Consider the following 25,781-nt stretch of genomic DNA (forward strand, 5'->3'; position numbering starts at 1 on the left):
AATGTTAGTACCAAGAGATGACGAAATGCTTTATATTTGGACGTGGGAATTCGGATAAGGAAAGATGGAAAGGTTATCATGCATACCTAGTACTTTGCTTACGGCCCGATTTGACGGTAGTTATACAATGGTTGCTTGCTACGAGGAACGGCATTTTACGAGGCTGCACCTTAGTCCTTATGTATGTATGAATTTACTAAGTTTCCGAAACGTGCTGCTTTCCACGTAAAGTCTTTGAATGGTATTCGTTAAACTAAATGAAAGTAGTGAACTTGGCCCCAGGAATCCTTCTCTGCACCAAACGCCAAGCCTTTGCCATAAGCTTTCCAAGTTTCAACATATTAGACTAGACAATTTATTACTGTACGTTTCCATTCATCAAACTTTCAAGTTCCCACGGACTTAGCGTACTCCTTCGCCGTGATGTTTTCTTACTCGTTCGGCGAGCACGGCGTCGCTTCTCGGGTTTCAACTGGTCATCAGCTGGTACTGGATCCCTCTTTACAGGGTCTACATTCTCAACATCGCTTCTTTTCAGCTCCGGTTCCTTGGCCGGAGGATCAGTGATTTGCGGTTCGGGTTGAGATGAAGCAATCTTGGGTTTTTGCACACCGCGGGTGCTTCGTGCAGCGCGGAGTTTGGCTCGAACACGAGCAGCATCTGCTTCTCGCTCTGAAGCAGCTAGCTTGGCAGCGATGGTCGCCATTGTGAGAGGACTTTGTTGAGGAGCGGGTTCGGTGTTCCTTGGGAGAGGAAGACGAGATGCGGTTCGACGAGGTGAACGGTTAGGCGAACCTTGATTTGCGTCGTTTTGGTCGCTGTGCTGAGAGCTTTGTCTACTAGGCGTAGTAGGCTTTGCTTGAGGGGCAGCATTGGAAGATCTGAGAAGCGCTTCTTCAAGGGATGAGCTTGACGAGACACGGTCTCGAGGCTCGAATTGTATGGGAATTGGATTTGTCTCCAGAGGAAGATCCCAGTTATCCTCTTCAGCTATCGTGGTAAAGTCCCTCTTTCCTGGTTGCTTGGATCGATGGGAGCCTCTGTTTCCTGCAGAGGCCGAGTCCTTCAGGGGACTTAGTTGAGGGGGTTCTGGGAGTGGGGAGGATTCTTCCCGGTGGTAAAGGGGCGCGGCGGTGGATTGTTGGAGGATTTGCACGTTAGGCTCGTCAACATCATAATCGTCGATTGGTACGTCGTAATCAGATTCAGCATCGCTTTCATGGCCATTATCTTCGTCTTCTGGCTCCGACTCTGGAACTAGCTGCACACTTGGGGCGCAGCGAGATGGGCATGGAGAGTTCATCTGCACATCTTCTTCTTCCTCTTCAGCGACTGCTGATAGCCTTAGACCAGAGGCATGTCTTGTTTCTTCCACGTCTCTAACCCTCACAGGGCTAAGACGTAGTCCCATCTGGAGCTCTTCATCACAAATCGGCCGTCCGTTGGCAGCCATGCGTTTTCGCCAGCCATCAATAAGATGTACTGCTTCTGTCCAGCGACTCTCCATCTTGACCCATCCATCCTTGAGACGACTAATCTCTTCTTCTCGAACCATGACCTCTTCAATCGGTACGAAAGAGGGATTCGTTAGGATGGTTCGCATGTGGTCCAGTACAGAGTCCAGCTCTGCAGCCATGTCTTGCCATCCTTGTTGTTGAGTGACAAGGGTATCCTGGTTGCCATTACTCCAACCGCTCATATCTCGGAGTTTTTGCATCGTCTTTCGCATCACCATGAGAATGGCCTCGTTCTCCTCACTAAGATTCTGCGCCAGATTTGCCAGGAATGCATTCGTCTCGTTGTGTAGATCGTAATCCTCTGACGTGCTAGACAATCGCGTTGAGGACTTCTCATCGCCGATATCGCCTGTAATTGTAATGGTGGTCACACCAGGGTTGCCTCGAGCTCCTCTCGCGCGTCCAGCTTCGTTGAGCTGCTTCTTTAGGGTATCAATTTGACGATCTCTTCTGCGTACGTCTGTCGCACATGAAGCGCGTGTTTGGGCAACGAGCCCCTTTGTGCGGGTAAGTTCTTCTTTCAAGCCACGAATAGTGGCGTCGGCGGATTTCATTTGGGTTTTGAGTGCGGTTTCGGAAGCTTCTGCAATATCAAGCTTCCTCTTGGCCTCGTTGTGTTTCTCTGTAATTCGCGCAATGTCGTTTGTGTGTTTGAGGTTATCGGCGCGCAGAGTGCGCATGGTCGTCGATAGGGATTCGCGATGCTCTGCATCACGCTGTGGTGTGTTAGTTGGATACAAAGACTAATAGGGGACAACGTACATCTCTTCTCAGTATTAAATCGTTTAGAACGCTCACAATGCGTCCCATCGTAACTGCAGCATCATGGCCATCAAAGGCCACACCGGCGAAATCGATGCTCTGCCCATCGCGAAGTAAACCTCTGGACAGGAGCTGGTTATTGATATACAGCGAAGCTGTACGAAGGTTGTCGGTATCGATCATTGTGGCGTGAGAGTCGTTAAGGGGAAAATGATACACATAGCCTCCCTTGACTGCCCCTTTAAAGTTGAAGGTTGAATGATGACTTTTTGTCACCAATCTCTGCGCATCGGTAATTAATTAAGCTGTACTGCCTGGGATGTCCGAGTAAGGTAAGGTATACAAGCTCTGCTTTAATTGTTGTGGTGGGGAGAGCTGGTTGCTATGTGGGGGAAAAAGTAAACAATGCCCGAACCAATGGGAAGTCTGGAAAAGTGAGGCGGGCCTGAGCGACCGCGGCCAGCCAGGGTCATCCTTCTGACAAGTAGACAAGACAACGCTCGACAGGTGGCAATGCAGGTGCAAAGCTTTTCTTATTACAAGACGTTATTGCTTTTTAGTTCTTTTCAGGGTCATCGCCTGGGCCGAAAGTTCCACCCGTTAGACTAGAACGCCTTCTCGAAGGGTGGTGATGGGGTCGAAACCAAACAAACATCCATGTTTACTTTAACGGTTGACGACAGTAACAAGGTCAAAGAAACGGCCAGATGCATGGTGATAATGTACTTGGCCAAGTTGGTTCTTGTTTACGTAGTCTGTACGACATGACACAAATCAAAGTATGATACAATGGTCAATCACTTAGAACAAATCTCAAACACGGTGGACCCTGATCGAGTTTTGAAGCCTGAATCTATATTTTCATCCCTCCCCTTGTCTTGACAGGGTACACCCCGCATTGCCCGCCTTGATATCATCTTGGCCCGAGAGTGTTACAAAGAAAAATATTGGGTAGAAACCAAAGGCCCGAAAGCCTCGCCCTTATTGCCCAACGTATCCGTACTTCCTCGAGGACCCCTAAGATCTGACACAGCCGTTGGTGTTGAGCGTGCTCATCGTTGATCCAAGCGGCGGATGGAAAACCCTGCGTCGGGTTGATGGCGTAATCAGCACGAGTGACATGGCATGTTGATTCGCAGATGGTGGATTTCGGTGTCAATACGGAGATGGTTTGAATTAGTCCTGTAAATAGTGGACATTCGCTTTATATGTAAGACAGACAACTAATCTTGTCAGCGGCGATTCGCTACTAGACTCAATAACAAAAAGTAAAATGTGCGTTTCAGACAAAATTGAGAAGATTGTTACGCGGTCGTTTTCGGCACCCAGATGGGAGGCCATAGACCTCGCTACCCCATCATGCTTCGATGGCCCCGCGACGTCATCATGAAAGAAAAAGTAAACCGTTTGATTGTGACTTACATTAATAGCCGTTGTATTAAAACACTTCAGGTTTCTGGACGGAATTTGCCTCTCTTTTCCCTCATTGCATCCACCTTTCTCCTGTCGTCCTGGAATCTCTTCAACAAAGCCATCTGCTCTGCCTTGCGTCTCTCTCTCATCTGGAAGCGGTAGAAGTCCTTGAGCTCTGACTTCTTCTTGGTTTCCCTCTCGATCATCCTTCGCTTCGCTTCCTCGGCCTCGTTTCGGCTGGCGGGGGCGGATCGTCCGCCACGGGTCACTGTAACGAAACCATCCTCGTCAGGTTCATTGCGGAGTCTCTTGGCCAGCTCGACAGCTTCCTTCTCCTTGCGGTTGAATGAGGCAAAGAAGGCGTGGACAGCCTTTTGTGTCGCGGTCTTATCAACACGCGAAAGTTGTAGATGTGATGCAATCCACGCAGAGCCAAGATCAGGGACGTCGTCGGACAAATCGCTACCCCATGTAGGATACTTTTTGCTCTTTTGTAGTTTCGAAATAGCCTTAAGAACCAATTGCACACTCTTCTCGTCTGCTAGAAGCACAACTGCTGTGCTACTGCTGCGCTGCACACGCCGCAACCAGATCTGTGGTAGTTGCGCAGCTTCTTCCTCACGCTCTCTTTCTTCGGCCTCGACATCTCCGCGCTTTCTCTTCTTTGCGAAACCTGCGACTTTTGTGGCTTGCTCAGGATCAATAGCTAGCGCTGTTCGTGACTCGTTCTCGAAGATGATGGTCTCGAATCGGCCGGCTCCTACGAGCTGCGTGAAAATTGAGCGAAAGTGAGGTTCTGTGCTGTCCGCAGGAATGTTCTTGAGGAATAAACTTCGCGAATCGTTGGCGGTTGGGATCTTGGGCGCATTTTTCCGTATGCGAATCTCATGAATGGCGGTTTCTGGGTATGATGATGTCGCGGGGATCTTGACCGGAAGTACAGAGAACTGCTCTCCAGCTTCTTCCAAGGGAGCCATTGCGCTTCGCTTGATGTTTGGGGTATCAATGTTTAAGTTGATCGTGCAAGATTGGGGAAAGTCCTTGAAGCATCAAGAAAAAAAGTCTAGCTCCACCGTAGATAAATACAGTTATCTGTCTTATGTCCGCACGGTCCACTTACACGAAGCTGGCCTCCTGAGTCTTAGGGTAGAGAAATAAGTGATCTAAGAACCATAGTCTAAGGAGCATAAACTGGCCCACTAATTCTGTCTCTAAGGCTTCCAGCGGTTAATGTTTCTAATAGCCTACCCCAAGGGTAACTTCAACATCGGATTTAACGAAATTGTTCAGGAACAACAACAACTAGAGATGAAGTCAATAGAGAATTAGTTTAATCATGGTGTCTATAGCTAACGAAGTTCTTCGGCCCAACGCGCTTGCGACTCGTGCCTCTTGTTGATTGTCACTTAGTCTTCGCCTTTCTCGTTCTCAATAGATCGCTTAGGCGTGTCCGCTCTGACAACATCATAATTCTGGAAATAACCCGGGACGTTCTCATACATCAGAGCCATTCGGGTGCAATAAGAGATTTGGCCGACTGTCTAGAGGATAAGGGACGAAAGCAGTGGGTCAATTTATGATACAATAGACTAATACTCTGTAATTCTTAGTCTATTTACCTTTATCTTCTAAATTTGAACGTAATCTATATATAAAGATCCACTTCCTGCAACCCATCACAGATGGTTTCCCGCCACTGAGTTCAGCATGCAACGCGTCTATAGTCATGCCCTTTGCTCTTTGCTCTGTTGAGATAGAGTGTGTGTGTGTGTGTGTGTATGTGTGCGCTGTTCGTCGATTACCATCTGGGGGCAGTCACTCTTGATGTGTCCTTTCTTGTTGCAGCGGCTGCAGATCTTCTCGGACTTGGGCTGTCGGGATCGCTTGCTAGAACCAGCAATGTCGTCGGTGGCAGGACGCTTAGCAGAGGTGGTGGGGTGGTAAGAAGGGCACCTTTGTCTGGCTCGGGGGAACCAGGGAGAGGTATCACCTAAGCCATGGCCTCAGCAGAGCATCTTCTGTTGTCGAGTCGCTGTCGGTAGGCTTGGAAGAAATAGGAGTGGAAGAAGACATAGTTCAAGGTAGGCACACTGGGAAAAGATGGGAGAAAGTGCTAGATCTGCTGGTGGTGCTGGTGGTGGTGCTGCTACTACTTCCCTCCACAAGATATTTCATATTGCGCTGCAAAGTTTTTGTTGAGATCGGCCTGCATGGAAAGGCGGATAAACAGCATCTACGCCATAGCTATAGAGCAAAAGTCGACCGCGGTTGCATAGTTCTCCCTCGGTCCTCGGAAGCTTCTCGTTGGGTTTAAAGAGCTCCTCCCCAAGGGTAATGACAGTCCTTGGTAGAGTCCTCGTCGGTGGGCTTGGGAGAGGACATGGTGATAGTGGCAGGATATATAAAAATGTAAACAAATATGACTGTGTGTGCTAGTGCTGCTACTGTTGTTGTAGAGTCATCCACTCAAGGTCACGCCCGCCACGGTGACCTTCTCGGCAACAAGGGGAACATCCTGGACAGGCGCAGTAAAAAGGCCGCCGGGCAGTGACTAAGATTCTTCGTGTGAGTGTATATATATATATACTAAATTAGTGTTCAGAAGAAAAAAAGCAGGAGAAAAGGCTGAGTTCGATGTTACAGTGGAAGAGAGGGGGCGATAAACCGCCTCTATTTATAAAAAAGAAGAAGAAGAAGAAAAGAGCAGAGTTACTTGGCTGCCTAACTGACTGATTGTGCATTGGCATTCATATAGAAACCCCTCGAACAATCAATATTTTCATTTGTACTTGATTTACAATCAATCAAGTTTGTAACTACTGAGGCTTGATTTAGATTTGAACAGTCATGTCCTTTTGTTTATGCAATTGGGCGTTGACGTGAGAGTGTCATTACGGCATGTCGTTGAATCGCCTTGACGTTATTTTTTAGACCCTGATCGATCTGCAGGACACCCGGTCTAGTTCAAGAGGCAGACCAATCGGCACATTCGAATAACGTTGATGGCTTGGCGTAACCCCATTTTAACGGGAATAACGCGGCAGTTTCATAAAGCGCAGCAAACGGCCGAGACTCCTGTTGTCCTTATATAGTAGGTAGATAGGTATCATTACCTATCTACTCGTGAATTATTTATCAGCGCAGTGACTTAGACTAAGGCTTCCTAAAATTATGATTACTTTACTAAATCTTGAATACTTTAGTTATTGTATGCAACCTAAGTCCTACCATTAGGTTATTTGTCTTATTGATTGTACTGATCAGTAGAGGTCTTGACTTGCCTGGGTTAGGCATCTATATGCACAAACAGCAAATTCAGCTGATGCGTTTCAGAAATCTGAAATTTGGATTGTTTATTGGCTGTAATCAAATGATTCACTGCGAATGATTCTAGTTTCCGTCTCAGATGTAGCAGCAAATCCAGCAGTAACAACAACAACAACAACAAACTCAACAACAACAAACTCAACAACAACAAACTCAACAACAACAACAGCAGCAGCAATGGCACCAGAAACCGGCACCTTATCCAGACTAGATAAGGAACTTGCGCAGTATTTAGCTGCTCGCATGGGGGCCGAGGGGGCCAATAAGGAAAAAGAGGCCATGAAGGTCAAGAAGGAGGAGGAGGAGGAGGTCAAGAAGGAAGAGAAGAAGGAGGAGGAAAAGAAGAAGAAGAAGAAGCGCAAGAATGACAAAGACCACGGCGTAAGTATTTACCTGCCTACCTTACGAATATCCATACTAATATTGTTAGGCTCGTGAGGCTATCGTGTGCTACAACTGTCAGCGCATGGGGCACAAGGCCCATGAGTGTCCTGAGCGAGAAAGTCGGCGCCAAGCTGACCGCGCTGATGGCTTTGAACTAGCCCGCGTGAGAATCGACCCCGTGAGTCTCGAATTACTTTTTTACTTAAGTCATTTCTAACACTTGTTTCTAGCGCCTCGATGCGTTGGAGCTGGGTCTGGCTGCTCAGCAGAAGAGCCTTTTGGCTCTTGAGAACCGAGTCAAGAAGGAGGCTGAGAAGAAGGCCAGAGAGGCTGAGAAGCGGGCTGAAAAGGCCGAGAAGAAGGTCGAAGAACTCGAGAAGAAGGTGAAGGAACTGGGCGAGAAATTCGCCCATGTGGAAGACTTCATTGCGAAGCTTCCCGCTCCTCCCACCATCCAGTAGACAGTTCCTTTTGTTTTTCCTCTCCTTTTTTTTCTTTTTTTTTTTCTTTTTTTAATAGTTTTTACATTATGAATCAACTACCCACAACATATTTGTGCAACCTTGTGGCTTTGCTAAACTGTGTCTACCTACTCTACCGTTCTCACTGCCTCTATACTCTGGGGTAATACTGCTAAGATCACGGCTCATTGTCTCTCATGAAATTCAAATTTCCGTCGCCGAATTCCATTCCGCTCGCTCATGTAAGTTCTGTGGTAGCTTCCGTCCAGGTCACTTGTCCACGTCAAGTTCACTGTTAACGCAACAAATATTGCAACTCAACATATATACTCACAGGAAACGCGCAGTAGCGTAATACATAATCTCAATCATTTTGGAGAGGTCGTGTCAATTATAAAAATTGTTTAGGTCTCTGCATTGTGAAGAGGAGACTACCATGAGCCGGTGGTGCCCAGCCCCTATTCGGACAACTCAACTACAAACAAAGGTCAACAGAACGACGAGGGCTTGTAAATATAATTATACACACGGTTTCTTTCTTTGCTTTTTATGTCGTTTGAGAAAAGAAAACTAATTTGTAAATCCTAACAAAGGTGATATAACTACCTTGACGGTTCATCAAAGAACCTCGTTTCTCCCCAGCACTTCCATAACTTCCATTCTAACCCGTTTCCTACGCGATTCGATTGCCTGTGCTTCAACTAGAGGCTCTCGTGATGTTCCTTGGCCCATCCCTTACTTCCTAATCCATTGTCTCGTGATACGGGTCTGTCTCATCTTTCGCTGTAACTGGAAGATTCCGTACATGAGAGCCTCACTTGTAGGAGGGCAGCCCGGGACGAACACGTCAACAGGGACGACTCTATCACAGCTGGTTTCGTCAGTTTTGAGGTTTATAACATGTCAGGATGATAGGGGGCTTACCCTCGGACAACGGCGTAGCTGTAGTGATAGTAACCACCACCGTTGGCACAAGAACCCATGGAAATGACCCAGCGAGGCTCAGGCATTTGATCGTAGACCTGTCGCAGAGCAGGAGCCATCTTGTTGGTAAGAGTGCCTGCAACAATCATAACATCGGACTGTCGGGGTGAGGCACGGAAAATGATACCGAGACGATCCTGATCGTAACGTGGTGTGGAGAGATGCATCATTTCGACGGCACAGCAGGCCAGACCGAAGGTCATAGGCCAGAGGGAGGACTGGCGAGCCCAGTTGGTAACAGCATCAAGTGTGGTACTGTGAGTGTATGAGTTAGCCTCATCATGGACCGGTACCGGACGGCGGTTTTTGTCGGGCTGCGCCAAGATTTTGTGACGTGTGTACATACAGAGCGTATTGGAGAGCGCCCTTGGGAGGAATCTCGCTGGGCAGAGGCACCTCTCGGCGAACCTTGCCTACACCAGTGGCTGATTGAGTCTGGAGGGCGCTCGCATCGCGGCGAGAGTTGGTCGTGAAGGCGGCAGCAGCGGTTCGGAAGGGAATAACGGCAGTCGTAGGCTTGGCTAGAGTATCGAGCATCGTTAGCGAGGCATGTTGACATTGCGATGGCCATATTCGAAGTTCGAGTTATAAAAACCCGCCTGGCCGGAGCTGTCGAGACACCCACCTCGGAGGGCCATTGAAGCCGCGGATCGCGTGGAGGAAAGCATCGTGGGTGATAGAATGATTCGGCAGACGAGATTACCTCGATTGCACGATATCAAAGGAGTCGAAGAGGCGAGATTGGCGCGGACGTGGTCGACGGCGTTGGCGGAGCGAAGCTTTCTTCGTTGACGTTTTGGATGATTCGCCTCTTTGCTTGCCGAAGCGGAATAAGGCGATCCTGATTGGCTGTCGATGCTTAAGCAGAGGCCCGTGGATTAGCCGGGGTGTGGGGATGGTTTTGGTGATGACCTCGACTTCAAAAGAATGAATCCTAATATAAATGATTGGGAAGACAAGTTCTTAATTGTGAAGGAGTTAAAAACATGAGAACAATTGAGCTGAGGTTTTTCCTTTTTTGAGCCTCATAATGAGTGATTCGCCTCAGACTAAACCATCACGGGTTCAAAAGGCTTTGCTCTCAAAGTCCATGACGTTCATATCGCCTCTAGAAAGTGAGTCTGCCAGCAGACAACAAATTTCCAATTGGAAGGTTTTCCTAGCCTCAAATGATTTGAGTCTAGTGGCGAATGTCGTCTATCTCCAAACTTCATGGATCAGGGTCCTCAATATTGCAGATTTAGTAGTGTAGATTAGTCTGCCCGAATATGTAGATGTTCAGTCTGCAAGAAATAGGTAAACAGCACAAGGCCTGGTCTAAATAGCATAAACCGTTCTATTATGCTCTTGAACATTGTTCTCCTGTGGCCTGGGAACTGTGCAATATGTAATTTACTTCGTGGTATCAAACAACTAATCAGTTTTTTGAAATACCATGTTGCTCAATCCATTTCGGCATCGAAACGAATTTACAAGCAGGGTTGATGACAGGGTTGGCAAGATGATCGTTACTGTTGACATTGAAGTGTGTTTAAACAACTGAAAAAAAGAGGCTTCTTATACTCGTTTGTCCTTCTGATCGACGATTGACTAACCATCAGATTTATTGTTTCGCGTTAAAGATGTCAAGATTGGGTATTGGATCTAATTGAAAGCTCACCTACCAGGGCACGGTATCAAACACACATCATTTTATAATAGTCTGGTGTATTCTGGCGACAGGTGCTTCGCGCTTGGCTATATGGATATCTCTGCAAACACGTTTATTCCCAGAAATGCCTAAATCAACCACGATATGTACATTAACAAACGTGATCTTGTAGATCTTCCCCAGAGTTCACGGCCCCTTACAGAAAAGGGGCAGTTAATTGACTAGCTTCATTTAAAACCGTTAAAGTCAACGCCTGGTTGGCTCTGACCCCCCTGTAAGAAACATACGACAGCCTTTGTTAGTGTTTGCAAATGAGTTGATTTAGGTTACTGACAGGGCGACAGGGGTTATGGCGGTGGTTCACTTCGGAACCGGGGATAATTAGCTGCAGCTTCAATCACAGGTCGGTTATGCACAGATGTTTTGGCAGGGTCGTTGTTATTATGACATGGCCAATTGAATGATTGTGTTTAACCAAGCCTTGGGGGTTCGCTGATCTTGCTCTGGTTGAATGTACAAATGCTTGTAGTCTCGGTTGTCTCTCGCGTTGGCCATTCATCAAGGATTCAATGAACGGGGATGTGATAAGCGACTCTGTGCTATTCGCGGTCGACCGTAATAACCGTGGGTAGTTTATATCGATAATTAAAAATCAAATGCCTTGACCCCTGGATGAGGACTTCAAGTCACTCTTTCGGATTTAATAACCGGTTCATGCAGGGATTGTGGTTGTTTCTCTCAAAAATGAAAGACATTTGTGGTTACCTACCTTCACAAACTGTTGGTAATGAATGTCATGTCACTTTCTGTATACAAATGGATAAAAGTCAGTCAGCCACGGGGCCCCAACGCGAGGCTAGACGCAGCTAGTTTTTGATATGCATACAGAGCCATGCAGTCTTTAAAATGCCGAGTTTATAATTTAAGATGATGTTATTCGAGAACCAGACTATTGTTTGACTGGCAGCTAAAGCTACGGTAATAAAAGAATCATAGGTGTCAAGAACAGACAGTTCCTAGTGACATAAATAGCATTCCAACCCCATCCAAATCACTATCAAGATGCCAAGCCACCCCGCTAAGGTCTGGATGCGGGCAGAGCAGTAGCTGCCGTTCTGAGACCTGTTCCCCCTTTCTAGCTGCATCTTGCTGCTTCGTAACCTCCAACGGCAAGTGGGTGGTTTTTGGGGATGGGTGGTGCAACCTTGGAACACACTTGGATGCAGCAAATCAAACAAGTTTGTAAAGAATGAACCATATATCATTAAACGCCGAATTAACTCAACTACCCGTGAAAACAAGCTTCTAACCATGACTCCTAAAATAAGCCGTACCCCAGCATAATGCATCTCCATAAGACCGAACCTCAAAAGTAACCAACCAACCAAGGATTCCAAGCTAATCTTTAGCTTCCAGACTTCAGGTAGTCTTTCCGCGAATAGCCTGGATATTTCTGCTACTCCATTCGAATGGGTGCTTACGTATGTTGACTTAGTGCAAAGTGTATGAACTGTCGCGAGTTATGAATTCACTCTTTTAAAATAGATGTCTCATTCGAATTCAGTCAAGAGCGCCTTCTTGCTAGTAAAATCTGTCTGCTCCTTGCCCTTGCGAGTTCATACACTTGCATGTGGCCCGCAAATTCAATCTTCAAGTGTGACTTCTCCACGCTACAACGCCTCCCCTCCACTAAAGGGCCAGGTCTTGACTTCCCGGCGATTTCCACTTCCCACCTCGACTCGACTTGACAGGGCAGGGCAGTTACTCGTCAAGGAACTCCTTCCTGTTCCACCTGACTGTTCTCAACACCACAATCTCACCTCAACTTTGTCACTTTTCACCTTACTCTAGTAATCATACTATTTCCTTGTTTTTGTCTTCTTCGTCTCTTATCTAAAATTTTCTCTTCCCTATCCTACTCCGGCCTTCCTTTGCGTCGCTGCTACGATATCCACTACGACCCGCCGAATCCCTACCGAGACCAACATCGAACGTCTCCTCTCCGGCGCATATCCAAGGAATATCTCGCTCAATAATGCCCTTGTACACTGCTCTTTGAGCTTACGGCCATCCATCGATGCTTCGTTCGCCCACTCTCCCGAGGCGCGCATAAATCTCCCACTCCTCCGCCGCCTTCGTCACCTTACATCATAACCGTGACCATGATGTGGCCTGGTTTCAAACAATGGCTATCGAATTGGCCTTCTCGATTGGTCTTCCGCTATCTCAGTGCCCTATTTCTTATATGTTTCGCGATCACCAATTACATATTATGGACAAGCAGTCAAGGCTGGGATGTTACCGAACCGAAAGGTCCTGTCACCCTGGGCCCGAAACATCCAATTCAGAAGCTCATGGCCGATGCCCGCGCTCGTCATGAGAGCCTTCTTTCGAAACGAAGCTACGATCTATACGACGCCGCTGAGCGCTATCGCTCTCGCCGAGGACGACACCCCCCACCGGGCTTCGATAAATGGGTTGAGGCTGCTATTGCTTCAAAGAGCATTATTGTGGAGGACTATTTTGATCGCATATACAAGGACTTGGCTCCTTACTGGGCGCTCGACGCTCATACGCTTGCTAGGCGCGCATCTGCTTGGCACTGGGTTGTCAAAGTTCGAAACGGCGAGGCTACCGGCGTTGGTGACACAACGGAGCGTGTGCCATGGCTGGCGTTATGGACCGATCTTGTCAAGGAGTTTGCAAACAATTTACCCGATGTCGACATGCCAATCAACTATATGGACGAACCCCGACTTCTGGTCCCCTTTGAAGACTTGTCGAAGCTCGTCGAACAAGAACGCGGCAACCGCCGCATACCTCCCATGAGGGAAGTTTTTACAAAGTTCAAAAGCCTTTCCAAACTCGATGATGAAAAACCTCAGCCGTACGACCCCTACTGGTACAATAGTTCAGCAAACTATTGGGAGCTTGCGCGTGTGACGTGTGACCCTAACGCTCCGTCGCGCAATGTCCAACAAGTCTCAGACTTTAAAGCTCCTGTCGAGTACCCATCGAACTGGAGCCCTGAATATGCGTACAGAGGGTATATCAAGAATTGGACTGCCTCTCAAGATCCTTGCCAACAGCCACATCTACGTCAGATGCACGGGAGTTTTGTTGCACCCCTTAGCTTGTCAACTTCTACCGAATTGATCCCATTGTTTGGCGGATCCAAACTTCCAATGAACAACGAGATTTTGATTCCTGGTGCCATGTACCTTACTGCAGATGAGTTTTACTCTGGAGGAGACAAGATGGGCCCAGCATGGCATGCCAAGAAGACAGGTATTGTGTGGCGGGGCGATGCGTCTGGCGGCGAGCCGAGGGCTGACGTTTGGCACCGTTTCCATCGTCACCGTCTTATGCAGATGCTTAACGGTTCATATGTCGACAGTGTCGAGCATGAAGGCGTGAAACCGAAAACTTTCCAATTGCCAGACCCAGACCATTACAACAGCACTCATCGCGCTACCAATACCCTTGGCAAGTGGTTGAAGGAGATCTCTGACTGCGGCTTCAAGAGACTTCTATGCGAAAAGGTTGGCTGCGAGCAATTTGCTCCTTACTACCGCGAACTCAAGCATATGCCTATGAAGGAGCAGTACGCATTCAAGTTTCTTCCTGATACCGATGGCAACTCATTCAGCGCCCGCTTCCGAGGGTTCCTGCGCTCTTCGAGTATGCCTCTTAAAGCTACGATCTATGCCGAATGGCACGATGATCGTCTTACTCCATGGGTTCATTTTGTGCCCTTCGACAATACTTTCCAGGATCTCTACCCTATCCTTGAATTCTTTACCGATGAAGAAGCTGGTGGAGATACCGCAGCCCGATTTATTGCAGAGAAGGGAAGAGACTGGGCGAGCCAAGTCCTACGTCGCGAAGACATGCGCCTCTATACCTGGCGTTTGTTGCTCGAGTGGGCTCGTGTGTGTGATGAGGACCGCGAGAAACTAGGGTTTATAAGAGATCTTGTGGAACCTAGGAAGGACTCTATACGGCGGTACTCATACTGAGATCGACAGTACCTGTTTGCTACCACCTAGTCCGACCAGGGCAGGATGGTCCCTAGTACGAATGTATATAACTAATATTCACGGCCTGGCGTTCCGGAGTTGGATTATTTGCCTATAGAAGAGCGGATGTTTGACATAATGTGGAGGGCATATAATACGCTCAAACACTTGATCGATAAGAGGCATACGTGTGTTTGGAGATAAAAGTCACAGAATTAAGGATAATTCGAAACCAATAAGGTTGGTTCATCGAAAGAAAATGAAAGAGACGAAACAGAAGGGATCCTCTCGCTTTTGGTTCTCGAATGTCAAATGTTGGGCTAATTCGCCATTATAATAAATAAAACACAATACCAAATCTTGTCACGATTAGCATGTCTTTGTGCCATGGCCTCAGGGTATCAGAAAAATTGGCCGCTGGAAGCATAAGAGACGAAATTAGTGGGCCACTTTATGCTCCTTAGACTATAGCTCTTAGACTACTTATTTTTGTAACCTAAGACTTAGGAGGTCTTTTTTTCTGCTACCCACTAGCATGGATGAATGCACGGAGAACGCCATACAAAGTAAGAACCAAAGAATCGCAGCGGCATGTCGGTCGTCATTTCATCCACATTACTGTATATATAAAATATATGCTCGGTCTTTACATTGTACCAAGAATACTTCATCGCGCCACACCCATGATGAACCAACGCCGAACAGTATTGCAATATGCATATTCAAGCTTGCATGCCATGGTCAAGATTCCATCTCTTCTTCTCATAGCTGTAAATTCGTGACTGGTTCTCGAGCAGGTTGACCTTTCAAATGCGCAGCCGATCCTTTGAAAAGACTTTGCCAAATGAATGCTTCACTTAAGAGCAGCTCAATGTCCTTTTCAGTCCAGCCCTTGGTGGGGAGGCTCTGAAGAAACATCATGATCTCCTGGAAATCCATGTCGAGGAGCTTATCGGACCATTTCACAAGAAAGGCCGCACACACGTACAAATGGAATTCGGAGAAACCCTGTTCTTCGGCCTGGTAGATCGATTAGTTTTCGAGTCTTTGGCAATAAGGGGGGCGACAAACCAAATAAGTGTCCCACATCCGAATGGTGTTTTTGACACTGAATTCTCGCATCAAGAGACAGTTCATCCAACGAAAACTGAACTGAATGAACTCGATGCCCTCTTGCTCCAGATGCTTGGACAAGTTTGCATCTATTCGCGCTGTCAAGTCGCGCAGCGCAGTAACCTGTCGCTGAATACCTGGTTGCGCTACGATGTAGTGGTCTTGAATGCCATCGAGCAGCTTTGTAAGACACCAGAAAGAATCGGCTTCAACTGCATCCAACACAGACTTGGGGAGTTGTCCCGGGTCCATCCCTGATTCAATATCGGGATCTCCGATATAAATGCCAAGAAACACTTGCCAGAATGGCGTTACAAGGTCGTTGATACCCTGCACATAGCCGCTTGCCGGATGTCGCACAGCCCACAGATACAGAATGCGCTCAAGTGACCGTTGCGTTGCTTCGTAGCTGTACAGCTCAATATGCGGGTTGGTACGAGGTACATCAATGCTGATTTGGTGCCAGATGGCCTCATCCAGGCCTCGGGTTCGGCCTGTGGAGGCTGTGTTTGCCGATGTGGTTGTAGGACCTCCTCCTCTCTCGAATGCCTGACGAACACCATCCAGATATTCTTTGCGTTTTCTTTCCAAAGTAGCAACCCGACGCTCGCTATTCGCGGGAAGATAGCTCAACAGCAATTGCCAGGTGATGGCGCGAACCTCTTGCGGCACACCAGACCAGGCGAGTTGTCTCAAGTCAGGCAACGAGATTGTCGAAGCTTGCAGGAGCTTTTTAAACTTGTTTATGCGTGTGATTCGTGAATTGATGGCATCGGTTTCTTTAGGTGTGGCGTTGGATGGTACAGTAGGGTAGTTGATGAGATGTAGAGCATTGGCGGGGTCTTGTTATCCATTGTCAGTACTATACGAGAGGCGCATTGAAGTGCGATGGGCGAACCTTTTAGAATTTCCTTGTATTGCGGTCGAAGTATCTTACCCTCGCTCTTCTTGGGCATGGGGTAAGTGGGCGCAGGTCGTTCGATAGCGATATCGGCGCTATTGGAATATCGTCTTGTCAGGAAGGCATTGGAAGAGGGCCCCTCAGTTGATGGCGATAATGTACTCGACTCGGCCCTGTTCTGTGTAGCAATGCGCCGCGTCCTTCTCTTCGTATTAGACAGGCTAGGCAAACCGAAATCATCACCATCATCGTCCTCATAACCCATCATCTCGTCTTCGTCCGCTTTCCAGTCATCGTTCGTGTTGGATAGGAAGTTGATGTAGCTCTTGTAGGGAGGGGAACCGCTCTTGCCTGGGGTCGCCCTTGACGGGGGAGAGGCTTCTTGAATTCGGATTTTAGCTGAAGAAGAGGAGGGTGGTGTTCTAGGGCGAGAGGAGTTGGAATTCCTGGTAAATCGATGTCAGCGACTATTGTCCCTCTCATGATGACAACAATCCCACTTACAAGGAGTCGAATTTTAGCATATCAGCATGGGAATATGCAGCGCCAACAATAAGACCAGATCCATGGCCTACAGGTGACGTGACATTTCTCTTTGATGTCGAGCTAAGACTGTCTCGTGGTGGCGGTCTCCAGAAAGGTGATGCGGAACTAGTTGGGCAAGCTTCAGCAGGTGAACTCAGAGGGTGCGAAAGGCCTGGACAAATAATACATACTCTGACCGATCTGTTACAACAATTGAACTTGTATTAGCAAAAAGCCGTCATATTTTAAGCTCCTTTCTAACATACCAACTTGGACCATCTCCTGCGGCAGTGGGGCTGTTAGCAAAGGCGGGTGGCCATTACGTCGAGTCTCGTGAGCCATGAGAGCTTCGACGGTGATAGTCGGGACTTACAGATTGCGCGGGCTTCTTGCCGCTTCCAGAAGATGACCACATGGTTCGATGACGAGAAGCGAGGCCGTTGACAAGAGGCCTGGGACGTCTTTTACATGCTGCGATGCAACGCGACGCTATGATGTTGTAAAGTGCAGGAAAGTCAGTAGGTTGGTTGGATTGACATAGATCGATGAACAATAAGGAACGGGCTTAATTAGGCTGCCCTGGCTCGACCACGAGATCACCCCGCAAACAGCGCTACTACAGCTTGGACAACAGCGGGTGCATAGTGGGGTTGTCCGCTAAATCACCCATAACCCTGCCCGCGTCCGGCAGGCTACTTGCCAGCGCCAGCCCGTCCGTGGCCTCAATACTACAGATCCAGGATAGATCTGCGCTTAATTCTTTGATAACAACATCAACACTGCATAATTGTAGTTGGAGCCAGATCATCAACATAAGCTGCATCTATTAATTTCAAAGACGTTTAACTCGGAAAAGAAAAGGGGCCTCAATAATAACTAAATTATATGAATGATTGCGTTGTGTCCACTTTCATGGGCCTTGCTTATAACATGAACTATAGGATGGGAATTTCAGGAGAATTGTAATCAATTATCAAATCACACGTAGCAATTATAGGTTGTTACTGAGAAATGATGTAGTGACATAATGTCACTCACTGTTAAAAAAAATGAATATATCTTTAATTACCTACTATTCGAGGTCCAAGTGTTTTCACAGGTCGTTTGTTTTGCTCGATGCGCCGGCATCTGATTGGTCGTTGTTGTGCTTAGTCAAAAATGTAGTTTACCTTTAGCTCCGCCAGTTGACGAAGTTACTTACTTACCTTCATGGTTCATTCTCAGTCGCCTCCTCTTCCATCTTTCTCTTTGAATCCTCTTTCTTGATCAATCAATTTCAATTCCCAATCTCGGTCATCACTTCTGCTTCCCTTTCTTTTTCTTCCCGCACGAGAGTGACTCATTTCGACCTTTACTTAACACGCAGCGCGCATCTTTTGCGCATCTTCCCCTTCTCTATTTATCAGGACCACGCGACGCATCTCAATCATCACCATGACCGAGCCAGAGAACTTCGAGGACGATCTCTTCGCCGATCTGTAAGCTTTGGCTACATATGACGCTACAAAATGCGCCCAGTAAATCTCAAAGATGCTGACTCTGCAATAGCTACGACGATAACGATGCTCCAAAGCCCGCGCCTGCCCCTGTTGCAGCTCCTGCAGCTCCCCCTGCCCCAGAGGTGCAACCTCCTACTAACACCCACGACAACGACGACCACAATGCTACTTATCAACCTCAAGACGCAGGAGGTGATGAACAGATGACTCAGGATCAAGATGATGATGACGATGATGTTGATTTCAATCTTGGCGGAGGGGGAGGCTATGGCAGTCACACAGGCCAGTCTGGCATGCATGATGATGCTCAAACACCTCCCTATGGAACGGTTCACAAGGCAAGTGCCAAAGAAGATGGGTAAGTCTATGTCATTCCTGCACTTCGTGATTTCTATCCCTTAAGTCTGCCCTGGAGCAAATTTCACAATTTGCTGTGTTTCCACGGCATTGAATCGTGATGGCAACATGTTTGTCATGTAATAGTGGCTCTCGGTTTTAGCTTTGCATGCATCTCGGACGGTGGCTGGCTAGAAAGGGTCGCGGTCAAATTGAGAGAAGAAGGTTCTGCCATCAGAGACATTTACTGCAAAAATTCAAAACGGAGGATTTGCTATAATCTCGGCCAAGAGTAATGGGGACCAAGAGCTATGACCAGTTAAGACGAGTTTTTCGGCTGCTCTCTAGAGCAATGAGAGGAAGAGGAGGCTGTCGATATCAGTATGGGATTCGCCCTGTGGATACTCCCAAGAAGAATCATCCGGCACTAGACCAGACGAAAGACACTACTACTTGAGTCTTCCATAGCCCTCAGTCGCAGAAATCTTTGAGCCAACGGGAGTGGTGAACACTCCCGGATGCTATAGCGAGATTCGCAGCGAATAGCGCTCGAGGCCAGTACCTAGCATGAGACAGAGGACAGTCAAGACGATAGCACAAGACGAAAAAATATTCGACCAAGCTGATCTGGCATCTCTCGTTGCAATGTCTGCGCCGTTCCTTCGACCATCTTGGCGGTCCATGATCAACTTTTTGTCAACCATCGCCCTTGTTAAGTTGGCCTATTCTGCATCCACAAACAGGGATCTTGCAGTTCTCTGCCACCAACAACTACCAACAAACCGACCAAGCGACTCTTCTACTGGGACTTAACATTGTCTGCATGCACCCGTATTGCCCTGCAAACTTCCACAGATTGTTTGTTGCGGATGCAAAGTATTTGCCAGATTTCAACGATGAAAGCCAGGGTCACCGGGTTTTTTTTTTGTCGTTGTATCGGGTACTGGACTTAGACCTGTCAGCTTTGTTAAACTCGAGGTCACAATCCCAACTCAGCAAGACCCTTGATTATTCGCCAATTTCCGGATATGTCTAAGCAAGCCACTTCGCCTTGAGCTTGGATACACTCCTGTGCCAGGCCCAGCATGATTGTGTTGAACAGCCGTTTTGATGTCTCGCAATGCATAAACTTGTACTTGAAAACCGCAGAGATACTAACATGTTTGTTTAGTAAAATGTTCATTGGTGGTCTCAACTGGGAAACTACCGACCGTAAGTCATGCAAATACGACTCACGTCAAGTCTTATACTAATACCAGCCGATAGAATCTCTAAGAGACTACTTTTCTCAATTCGGCGAGGTCGTTGAGTGCACTGTCATGAGAGACAGCAGCACAGGACGATCGCGAGGATTTGGGTTTCTCACATTCAAGGATGCCAAGACAGTCAACATTGTGATGGTCAAGGAGCATTTCCTCGATGGCAAGATTGTGAGTAAAGCTTCAACTTGTTATTTCGTTATGACAGCTAATATCGTTGCAGATCGATCCTAAGCGAGCCATTCCCCGAGATGAACAAGAAAAGACCAGCAAGATTTTTGTTGGTGGTGTCAGCCAGGAAACGACCGACCAGGAGTTCAAAGAATACTTTGCCCAGTTCGGCCGTGTCGTTGACGCGACCCTTATGATGGATAAAGATACCGGCCGGCCACGAGGATTCGGCTTTGTCACGTTTGAGAATGAAGCTGGCGTCGATGCCTGCATCAACGTGCCGCTAGAGATCCATGGAAAGCCTATTGAGGTCAAGAAGGCTCAGCCAAGAGGTAACCTTCGAGAAGAAGAGGAGGCTTCGCGACGTGGCAAGTTCAGAAAGGATGGCGACCAGTCGAACCAAGGCTCTATGGGCCAACAGATGGGCAACAACAATGGCATGACACCTCAAGTCATGGCCCAGTACTTCCAACGCATGCAGCAATACTTCACCATGATGCAATCCCAGATGGCAATGAGCCGAGGAATGCCCATGAACCCAGCCATGTGGCAGAACATGATGCAGATGCAACAAATGCAGCAGCAGATGATGGGTGGCCGAGGAGGCGGCGCCAACGGTCAAAACATGATGCAGAACATGAACCCTCAGATGGCACAGCAGATGCAACAGCAAATGCAGCAGATGATGCAACAACAGAGTCAACAAGGCGGCCAAGACGCTGGCTCCGGCAGTGCCAGTCCCACTGCATCTGCCAACGGTGGTGCCGGCCGAGGATATGACAACAGCAACTTTAACCAATACCAACAGCAACAGCAACAACCCCAGGGAGGTCGCCGCGGAGGACGCGGAGGTTACGGTGGCCATGGAGGAGGCCATGGAGGTTATAACATGGGAGGAGGCGGCGGAGCTCCAACTTCATGGGAGGGCATGTATGATGATGTCCCCCAACCAAACAACCGCGCAGGCAGCGTTGGTGGAAGCTCTGATCCTCAACATGCACCACCGGCCAACGCACCGACCGGTCCCAAGAACGCCGGTAAACCGGGCGCCAACTACCGAGGTGGCGGACGAGGTGGCGGACGAGGTGGAAACCGCGGATTTCACCCCTACTCGCGATAGACTCCAAGAAGGAGTTGGTTCGCAGGACTGGAGCCGTCAAGGCTGGAGGATCCTTGACACTGTCAGGGTTGCCTCGAGGTTATCCGATATTCTCAGCCATGTATACCATGGCGGAATGGCCTCACATTCGCACTATACTCTTTTTGTTCCTCGTTTGATTTGATCATGGGCGGCTTTCCGATGGTACGGCTGATATAAGGAGTAGATGGGGAGGTCGTTTATCTAGCTTTAGCATTACATTAATCAGGAGTCAAACCAGCTAAAGAATTCTCGCTGTGAACATGCGCGATCCTTAACCACCCCTCAGGGTATCAGAAAAATTGGCCGCTGGAAGCATAAGAGACGAAATTAGTAGGCCACTTTATGCTCCTTAGACTATAGCTCTTAGACTATTTATTTTTGTAACCTAAGACTTAGGAGGTCATTTCTTCTGCTACCCACTAGCCACCATGTATATCTACATCTACATACACATATCGATCTGGCTATGCGAATAAAACTCATGACAAGTGTCCGGAATGTTAGGTAGTGAGAGTGCTATATATGTAATAAATAGTTGAAATGAAGCGCTGTTACCCTGTCCTTCTCAGCTTCCAGCTCAAACACGCTGGCTTCGCCTCTGCTGACAACGCACGTAATACATGGCTAAGTACAGTTTCTTTTTCGTCAAGCAACATCGCAGCCAAGGACCCGTCTGTCCCGGCGCATGCCTAGTAGTTCCACAGTGTTCGCGAAAGCTTCTTCTCCACGAAACAGATCAGGCGAGATGCATTTGTATTGGCAGGCCCGCTTAAAATCTCGTCCACTTTCTCTCGCGGATTCGAGGAGACTCAGGTGCTGCATCGCATGTTGAAGGCGAATTAATTTTACCAGCGCCATACGACCCAAGCCTGCCCCTCTTTGGGACCAAAGCCAATACCCAAATGATGTTGCATGTATATGAGGAATGGGGCAGACCAGAGAAGGTCGCTCTTGTGTGGTGAATACAGGGCAGTGCAATTGACTGTATAGTTTAAACCTTTCCAGTTCAGTGTCCCTGCTGAAGGTAATGTCGTTATTGTCTACTCTTGACCGAAACCCATAGTCTCTTCGACGGCAATTGTGAGCTTCTGCTGAAGCATCTCTAGGCTCTTATAAGGTGGCAAATCGAGTCGGTTGAAACTGTTGACAGTCAGTTTTGCATCATTACAAAAGAACAGAGTGACTTACCAAGTGTGTGCCTTTGGCAAATTAGTGATTTCTCCCGCCTTTTCAATAGTGAATCGTCTAGGGCCATCGCTGCCCTGAAGGTCTTTGAATCCGTTGACGGGAATTCGAGAGGTTCCAGTAGTGAATTGCAACAGTCGTGATTTCTGTTCGCCGTCCCAAGATCGTACTGTCGCCCAGAAGTTCTGCACGACCTCGTCGGATTCCGTGTATCCTCTGTAATCGGTGTGCTTCTTCCAGTCGTCGACATCGATCTCGGCGATACCTCCGATGAGGAGCTCGAGCTCGCGTTCATCGAAGACGTTGATGAGATCCTGAGGAATAAGCTCTTGGAAACCTTCCTTAAAGGCCTGGAATTGCTCGGCGATACGCTTCTCAATTCGCCATTTGACCATGAGATCCACATATTCCTTCTTGTTCTCATTGGTGACTTCAATGTCGCGGCCGCCAGGAATAAGATCCTCAGTGGTGAGAACTCCAAACCTTTCATCTTCAGTAGAGAAGGTCTGTTCCAAGATACCTCCGGAAATGTCGTTGTCCAACATCCACTGCAATGATCGGTGGAAGTCTGCGTCGACGCCCTCCATGTCTGCCAGGGCTACTGCCTTGCCGAGCATCATCTTGTATAGAGCACCGATAAAGAAGGCATCCAAAAAGCGTCGGTGGAAGATCGCCAGGCCGACAACACGGCCAATGAACTTGAAGTAGTTGAGATGCTCCGGGTTGATGCCGGAGTGGGGGTTAATCTGAAGGGTGTAATTATCGTGGGCGGAGTATTCGAAAAGACAATAAAAGGGGTTGAACATTTCGTGTGAGAGGAGGAAGAAGAATTCTCGAGAGAGACCACCATAGTCCAGACCATCTTCGCCATCAAACTTGATCATAAGTCGCTTCTTCAGATCGGTGGCTGACTGGCGTGTAATCTCGGCGAACGAGTCCTCGAAAATGTGAGAGCGTCGCACCTTGATGTGGCACTGGCCACTAAGGATTCGCATCGCTGGTTGTGAGCGGAAGTAAATGAGCTTTCGCCTGAAGTCTCGCTTGTACTGAGGAACGTTCTGATCCAGGGATGAGGGCAGTCGGGGATCGTCCCATGTGGTGGTCTTGGTATTGTGATCAACAAAATAGACCCGAGCAGTGTTGGTCAGTCGCATTTCCCAACCACTAGGTAGAGGACCAAGTTGTGACACAGGCTGCTGTTGGATTTGGCCGTTGGCATTGTTTTGGCCACCGTACATACGGATGTACTGCTGGCGACGTGGATCGACCCAGGTGGTCGTTCTTGTGTTGTGATCAACAAAGTAGGGTCGGCCTTCGGGTGTCCATCGCTGCTCCCAGCCTGGGGGTAGTTCTCCTGTGCCAGGACTTGTTGCTCCAGTGTGCATCACCGCGCCGCCGTTAGTTGCCGGTGCTGCCGCTGGTTGCGGTTGTTGCGCGTGCAGTGTGGGCGAATTGGAACCAGTTCGCTCCTCGGGCAAGGTACGGTTCTGATGTCTCTGTCGCTCAACCTGGGTAGCGGCTTCTCGGTCATTCCGCTGCTCCTGAGCACCAGTTGCAGTGGGTCGGTTCCAACTCGTTGTTCGGGTGTTGTGATCGACATAATAGGTGCGACCTAGGTTATCCTCACGACGCTCCCAGCCTGCGGGTAGACGTCCTTGGGCATCTTCGAATGGGCTGAGTTGATTGGTTTGGCGAGTTTGTCCGGATGCATTTGGTCCAGGGGCGCTGGCACCGCTAACAGAGCTAATGCTAGACGGGCGATGTGCCAAGTTGACTTGGGAACCACCGGCGCCGTTTGGGCCTGACATTGAAGATCCAGGCCGATTCTCTAACGGGGGGGCGGAGAGGTTGGAAGCGTTCGAAGGGCCGGTGCCCAAAGATGGTCGAGCTGTCGATGCCTGGCCGCCGCGGGCTGGTGCACTGAGATTGCAAGACAGGTTAATGATAAGTTTTCCATGGACGACAAGGTTATCGGTTGATTTCTTCAGGTCTCGTGTGAGCATCTGGTCTAGGCGCGCGTGCAAATGTCAGCAGGGCTATTCACATTTCTCTTTTGGGTATCGAGTCAACTGACCATCGGCGTCTGCACTGAGCTCAGGCATGACATCTCCGACGCGAATGTTGATAACTCCCAAGAATCCCTGGTCCTTCTTCTTAAACTTCTTCTGGTCAAAAACTTGTACTGCGAGGATACCATCTTCGTTGGTGCGACTGATAATGTGAGCTGAATGTCAACTTTATTCACGGTGGCGGGGCACCTACAAGTCAAAGCTCTCGTTCCAGTACGGGTTTAGAGTCCTTTTGCTGACAGTCGTTGTTTTGGTTTGCTCGCCATTTATGGTCGCAACAGCAAAAGGGTCGGGGAAACCTGAGGGGAATTAGCATTGGAGTCGTGTATTGTTTGCAGGGCGGCACATACGGAAAACGTCCCTCTTATATAAACCGTCGGCCGCGATAACTTTGATGATGTCAATATTGAAAGTCGAACGGAGGGGTACATGAACAGCGGTAACTCACTGGTAACCCGGAGGTTAGGCCTGCTGTAATAAGCGTCAGTATGAGGATTATGGAGAAGCCAAAGGCACGATGTAGTTTCCCATCAAGCAGAAGCTGGACGCGATGCGATGTGGAAACGGCTAGAAGGGAACTTACTTAGAATCGGTGCGACTGGTCATGGTGTCACCTCTTGCACTGCGCAGCGAGGGACTAAGTCACAACGACGACAACGATAGATGTAGGGTATTTATGAGGTGAAGGTGAAGTTCAGGGTCACGTAGCGAAGCCTTGTCGAGAAAGGGGAAGGCGCTTGATGTAGGTAGATCGGGTGGTTCGAGTCGAAGGGTTCAACTGAAAGAAAGTTGACGACGCTTGGAGTTGGGACAACGGGGGAGGTTGAGGCTGTGCACGGGGCGGCGGGCGCGGGCCTAAAAGATGGGAAAGACTGGACACGGACTCCCCGCTTCTAAGTACAGAACCTTTTAGACCTTGGGTACAAAGAAGGTACAGAGAAGAGAACGGCCGGAACGGGAAGATCTGTTACCTTGGTAGCTGCTATGTTAGGTAAGTACTGACCGCTCAATTGGTAGTAGGTAGTAGTGATTCTCTGTCCCTTGATGATGCAGCAATGGTCTGG

The 25,781-nt window shown here is 48.4% G+C and overlaps 8 protein-coding genes across 8 annotated transcripts; 3 read left to right on the top strand and 5 right to left on the bottom strand.

The window, feature by feature from the left end:
• Positions 1-358: 358 nt before the first annotated feature.
• On the bottom strand, positions 359-2,462 carry FPOAC1_003359 (uncharacterized protein; the record flags this gene model as incomplete). Its single annotated transcript, XM_044847926.1, has 2 exons — positions 359-2,233; positions 2,280-2,462. 2 exons carry the CDS (start codon positions 2,460-2,462, stop codon positions 359-361), a joined length of 2,058 nt encoding a protein of 685 aa, XP_044713842.1.
• A 1,265-nt stretch (positions 2,463-3,727) lies between these two features.
• FPOAC1_003360 (uncharacterized protein) lies at positions 3,728-4,669 on the bottom strand (the record flags this gene model as incomplete). The annotated part of the gene is made up of 1 exon (XM_044847927.1): positions 3,728-4,669. The coding sequence occupies one exon, from the start codon at positions 4,667-4,669 to the stop codon at positions 3,728-3,730; it is 942 nt and encodes a 313-aa protein (XP_044713843.1).
• Positions 4,670-7,196: 2,527 nt separating this feature from the next.
• Positions 7,197-7,864, top strand: FPOAC1_003361 (uncharacterized protein; the record flags this gene model as incomplete). The annotated part of the gene is made up of 3 exons (XM_044847928.1): positions 7,197-7,400; positions 7,450-7,581; positions 7,634-7,864. The coding sequence occupies 3 exons, from the start codon at positions 7,197-7,199 to the stop codon at positions 7,862-7,864; spliced, it is 567 nt and encodes a 188-aa protein (XP_044713844.1).
• A 735-nt stretch (positions 7,865-8,599) lies between these two features.
• Positions 8,600-9,516, bottom strand: FPOAC1_003362 (uncharacterized protein; the record flags this gene model as incomplete). Its single annotated transcript, XM_044847929.1, has 4 exons — positions 8,600-8,735; positions 8,789-9,103; positions 9,195-9,369; positions 9,474-9,516. The coding sequence occupies 4 exons, from the start codon at positions 9,514-9,516 to the stop codon at positions 8,600-8,602; spliced, it is 669 nt and encodes a 222-aa protein (XP_044713845.1).
• Positions 9,517-12,661: 3,145 nt separating this feature from the next.
• On the top strand, positions 12,662-14,518 carry FPOAC1_003363 (uncharacterized protein; the record flags this gene model as incomplete). The annotated part of the gene is made up of 1 exon (XM_044847930.1): positions 12,662-14,518. The coding sequence occupies one exon, from the start codon at positions 12,662-12,664 to the stop codon at positions 14,516-14,518; it is 1,857 nt and encodes a 618-aa protein (XP_044713846.1).
• A 762-nt stretch (positions 14,519-15,280) lies between these two features.
• Positions 15,281-17,472, bottom strand: FPOAC1_003364 (uncharacterized protein; the record flags this gene model as incomplete). Its single annotated transcript, XM_044847931.1, has 7 exons — positions 15,281-15,538; positions 15,590-16,473; positions 16,530-16,978; positions 17,037-17,183; positions 17,249-17,258; positions 17,324-17,339; positions 17,431-17,472. The coding sequence occupies 7 exons, from the start codon at positions 17,470-17,472 to the stop codon at positions 15,281-15,283; spliced, it is 1,806 nt and encodes a 601-aa protein (XP_044713847.1).
• Positions 17,473-18,491: 1,019 nt separating this feature from the next.
• FPOAC1_003365 (uncharacterized protein) lies at positions 18,492-21,442 on the top strand (the record flags this gene model as incomplete). Its single annotated transcript, XM_044847932.1, has 5 exons — positions 18,492-18,535; positions 18,606-18,914; positions 20,064-20,104; positions 20,159-20,322; positions 20,375-21,442. 5 exons carry the CDS (start codon positions 18,492-18,494, stop codon positions 21,440-21,442), a joined length of 1,626 nt encoding a protein of 541 aa, XP_044713848.1.
• A 1,061-nt stretch (positions 21,443-22,503) lies between these two features.
• RSP5 (NEDD4 E3 ubiquitin-protein ligase) lies at positions 22,504-25,323 on the bottom strand (the record flags this gene model as incomplete). Its single annotated transcript, XM_044847933.1, has 7 exons — positions 22,504-22,603; positions 22,652-24,656; positions 24,723-24,859; positions 24,911-25,016; positions 25,068-25,106; positions 25,166-25,188; positions 25,301-25,323. 7 exons carry the CDS (start codon positions 25,321-25,323, stop codon positions 22,504-22,506), a joined length of 2,433 nt encoding a protein of 810 aa, XP_044713849.1.
• Between the last annotated feature and the right edge of the window lie 458 nt (positions 25,324-25,781).

Source organism: Fusarium poae, chromosome 1, assembly GCF_019609905.1.
Source record: "Fusarium poae strain DAOMC 252244 chromosome 1, whole genome shotgun sequence".
Classification (NCBI taxonomy): domain Eukaryota; kingdom Fungi; phylum Ascomycota; class Sordariomycetes; order Hypocreales; family Nectriaceae; genus Fusarium; species Fusarium poae.